We start from the raw sequence: 4496 nt of genomic DNA on the forward strand, positions 1-4496 counted from the left end.
CTCCTCTCCTCTCCTCTCCTCTCCTCTCCTCTCCTCTTCTTTCTTTTGCAAATCTACATTCATAAATTTCATCCCCACTTAATTAATCAAATACATTTTCTCCTTCTCTACCAGTGGCCATTCTGACATACAGCTTCAGAATCTGGACGTTAACAATTTACTCAGCAACGCTCTTTTGGCCAAGGAATCGGCGCTCAACTATTGCTTGTCTGAAGCGCAGTACGCAGCAGCCAGCTCACGTGCCAGTTCTTCACTCGACCTCGAATGGGAGCATGAGTACGGTCATATGCGTCAACTATACCAACACTCGCACAACACGCACCGCAGCACCCAATCTTTGCTACTTACCGCCCACAATGGTGGCAGTAACAACAACCTCGCACAATACACAAATTCCAACACCACGCCAGTACATCAGGCGTACATCCTCAACAACAACTCCAACACGCTCAGCACTGCTAAAAGCAACGCCACCTATGACAATCACCCGCTACATGTACACCTAATGGACGACTCATGGCAATATTTGAGCAACGATGAGGATCAACTCAATTCATTGGCTTCGTACTCACAATCTCAATCACTACCCCATGCGCCGCTAAATGCTGCAGCTGCATCAGTGGCAGCTGCCAGATCAGCTGAACGCTGCGAGCTACGCATGCGTGGGCGCTACGCTCGCCAACCACCAATCAACGAACAGCGTAACAGTTCCTTTACACGCACTTCTTCCTCGCACAATTCTTGGTCGCACATATCTACGCCTGAATCGCTCGAATGGGATCAGGATGAGGAGCAGCAGCGGCAGTTACGTGTGGAAGATGATAATTTGGATCACGAAACGTTGGAGCTGTTGCATCAAATTGAACAGTTGAAGAATCGTGTGCTAGACGAAACAGGTGATGGACTCTTCGATGATGGTATGATGGGCGCTGAGTCCGGAGCGGATGTCAGTGAGGGTATACACTTTGCGGTGGGTGGGCAGCGGTTCGCGGAGAATGGACGTAAAGACAACAGTTGATTTGAATTAGCGCTGAAACGCATGCGAAGTGTTTAAGGCAAAAGTTAAGGTGGGGGATGAGGATGAGAATAAATATCAATTAATTATGGGAAAATACTGTATAATCAAGTGCCTAGACTAAAGTATCATTATGTAGCATAAATAATGTTTAATTAAAGTTACTGGTAATGTTAGACTCAAAGTTAGTATAGAAAAAGTCATGGCGAAAAAGTGTGGAGATGACAGAAGTCGCAAGCGTTTCCTTTGTAACGTTGGAGTGTTCAAAAATCATTCTTTCAATCAGACTTTAGTGAAAAGATGTCTGAGAATTGTTTAAAAAGTACTCCTCTTACAATTGACTATGGCATGTGAATTATTTCCACCCGTTTGCCATGATTCCAACGAGAAATACATACCTACATAAGTTCGTTTTTGAAATTGTTTTACGAAGGAGCGTTATACAGTCGAATGAAATTATTTATATAGTTAACCCTTTCAATACTGCGGGGATATATAAGTCCCAGAGAATGTTCAAAAATTACCGGAGCGAAAAATATTCGCTTTAAAAGCGCTGGGATGGGATTAAACCGTAGGTTGTAGACAGTACTTCACCACACGTGCTTCGGTCAACATAACCTAACTAATTTGTACTTGGTATACGGTCATACGTGTAAGAGTGTTCTTGGTGCATACACGTGTAAGCAATATTTTAAGTTTTTTCTACGTGTTTTAGTGAAAAATTTTTCTGTTTNCACTTAGATATAGTATATTATAGTTGTATATTAGAATAGAGTTTAGAAGACTTCCAAATCAAATAATCATGTTGAGAATTGCATAAAATATATTGATCGGATAAATCATTTTAGACAAGCATAGTTTGCAACGTTCACTAAATTTATATGTTTATTAAGAATAATGGTTAAATGTAATTTAAAAATAGTTGAATATATTTACTGACATGGCGGATTACAGGTTTATTCATACCAGTGGCCTTTGACTTCGACAGGCTTCAATATACAAAAAAAAAAAACAAAAAACAAGTAAAAAAGTCTAAGTTTGGGCGGAACCGAACTTTAAAAATCCGGCGCAGGTATTAAATATAGTTTTTTTTTTTACCTTTCCAAAAACTACCGTTACATGAAACAGTGGTTCAAAACTGGCATTTATTATTCATAATTTAATTATTTTTTTGTTTTTTTTTTCTGGTAGAGCCAGATTTTTTAACTTTCATTTCCGTGTACTAATTTTTTAGTGCAAGGTGCAGAAAAAGTAATCATTGTGAAGAAAATAGTATCTCCTATTCCAGTTAATAAATGTTACATAAAAAAACTAGTGGAAAACATTTTTGGGGCCCCGAAAAACAAAAAATATTTAATGTTTAAAAAAAAAATCACCAAAATTTAACGAAAAAAAAAATAGTTTTTAGAAAAATTTTGGGTATGCAGTTTTATAGATCATGATATTTTACTAAAATAAAGTGAAAGTTTCAAGTGGCTAAAAGTTTGCGTTGATTTTTAATAATAAATACATATAATAAGAATATAAACTACACAACATGCAGATAGATGTGCTCGAAAAACTAGCGAAAAAAATATTGAAAATCAACGCGAATTCTTAGCCACTTGCAACTTACAATTTAATGGTCTATAAAACTGCATATCCCAGAATTTTTCTAAAAACTCCTAAAAAAAAATTAGTTTTTGAGAATTTTTTTTAATAACATTTCAAAATTGTTTTCTGAATTTTCATTTTCGGGAAGCCCCATAATTGTTTTCAACTAGTTTTTTATATGTATCTAACATTTATTAACTAAAACAGGAGAATCGATTTTCTTCAAAATTGTTACTTAGTCCGCATTTTGCACTAAAAATTTAACACAAGGAAATGAAAATTCAAAAATCTATCTCAACACGTTTCTTGCTAATTTTATAAGCTTTCATTTAGAGGAAAAATTAATCAAATCGGTTGCAAAATTAAGGCTTCATTGAAATCTGAACATTAAATTCCAGTTATGTACCACTGTCCATAGAGAGCTGGGTTGGTTTTACCGCTATTTCAAAGATCTTCGATAGTATGTTCAGTTATACTTAATGAGATAAGCTTGTGAAGTCATAAATTAGCGGTGCCACGCCCATTTTCCTAATATAATATTTTTTTCGACTATTTAATGACAGATGGCGCTGGTTATACAAATGAAAGAAAATCAATATTTCGTGTACATATATGCTTCAGTTTTCAATTTCAATATGCACTTAATAACATCACGTATTGGACAGCCCGCAGGCCAAGATGCAGGAGCTAGACTGATCCTGGTTTGTAATTTTTAGATTCGAATAAAAAAGTGTAGTACATTATTCGGCGTATTTTGAGGACTTTCGACATTTTCTCAGGATTTTCCGGAATTTTCATATATTTCTTGAAATTATATCGGTAGCTTTCAAATGTTTCTCGAGACTTGTCAAACTTCATTCGGGGAACCTTGCGGAAATTTTCGAATTCAAAGGTACATTTATATTTTATGAATTCTCAAATATGTATTACTTAAAAGAGCCTATTTTAGAAAAAAATAATAATAATTTTTTTGTTACAACAAGGATGCTGTATTTTTTTTAATTTACATAAAAAAAAGTTTAAACTGTTTTTTTTTCTTACATATAGATATACATATGTAAACTAAATATAGAGAATTTATGAACACCGAAAATACTACGCATATCCCATTCAACTGAACAAAAATCATCTAAGCATATTTAAGAAATAGTAGACATATATATTTCTGTATTTCCTAAGGTACAGTTAAACACTAACAGTTAACAAAAAAATTAAACTAATGTCATGAAGATACATAAACTACAAGAAAACTAAGCTATGGAGGGCGAAACAAAGTGGAAAGGTATAATAGGGCTACTTACTGACATTAAAAGAGAACTCGACAAGCTCTTAACTTTTATTGAACTTTCGAAAAACGCATTTAAATATATATACATTAGGGCAGCTCAATTTTTATGGGAGCTTTTTTCGACTATGCGCGTATGGCACAGAAGGGTTCTACGTGTTGTTCTAAGCAAATTTGAACAAGAAACTATTTAGGAAACTACAAATTGGTTTTAGACCCATAGTTTCTTCAGCAAATTTGCATGGAATTACACGTAGAATGCTCACATGCGCGTAGTCCCAAATTCTACCCGCCCTAATATACCTACATAAGTATTTCCAAACTCCCTAACTTCTTTAAAGAGATTCCCTAATACAACTATTTGATTAAAAGCTTAGTTCTCAAAGCTCAGTTCTAAGACGTGTATACTATTTTTCCGCGCAAAATTTATTAATTGATCTATTTTTGTATATTATTAAAGATGTCGTTTTTATTAAATTAAATTAATTACAAAACGAAGCAGTCGTATTATTAGCGTATTGAGTACGAGCATACATTCGGAAACTTAGCAACTAACAATTAACAATTAAATAAAACAAAATATGACATGTTATTTATAAAAAA

At 34.4% G+C, this 4496-nt stretch overlaps 1 protein-coding gene across 1 annotated transcript in view; it reads left to right on the plus strand.

The window, feature by feature from the left end:
- The window catches only part of LOC108366860 (uncharacterized), a 12140-nt gene extending 10877 nt beyond the window's left edge, over positions 1-1263 (plus strand). The window contains exon 5 of the mRNA XM_017621339.1: positions 115-1263. Coding sequence (XP_017476828.1) covers positions 115-1018 — 904 coding nt within the window. The 3' untranslated portion in view covers positions 1019-1263. The remainder of the gene's footprint in view (positions 1-114) is intronic.
- Positions 1264-4496: the final 3233 nt, after the last annotated feature.

The sequence above is a fragment of the Rhagoletis zephyria genome, unplaced genomic scaffold, assembly GCF_001687245.7.
Source record: "Rhagoletis zephyria isolate East Lansing unplaced genomic scaffold, Rhagoletis_zephyria_1.1 Rzeph_scaffold_00041, whole genome shotgun sequence".
Taxonomy (NCBI): domain Eukaryota; kingdom Metazoa; phylum Arthropoda; class Insecta; order Diptera; family Tephritidae; genus Rhagoletis; species Rhagoletis zephyria.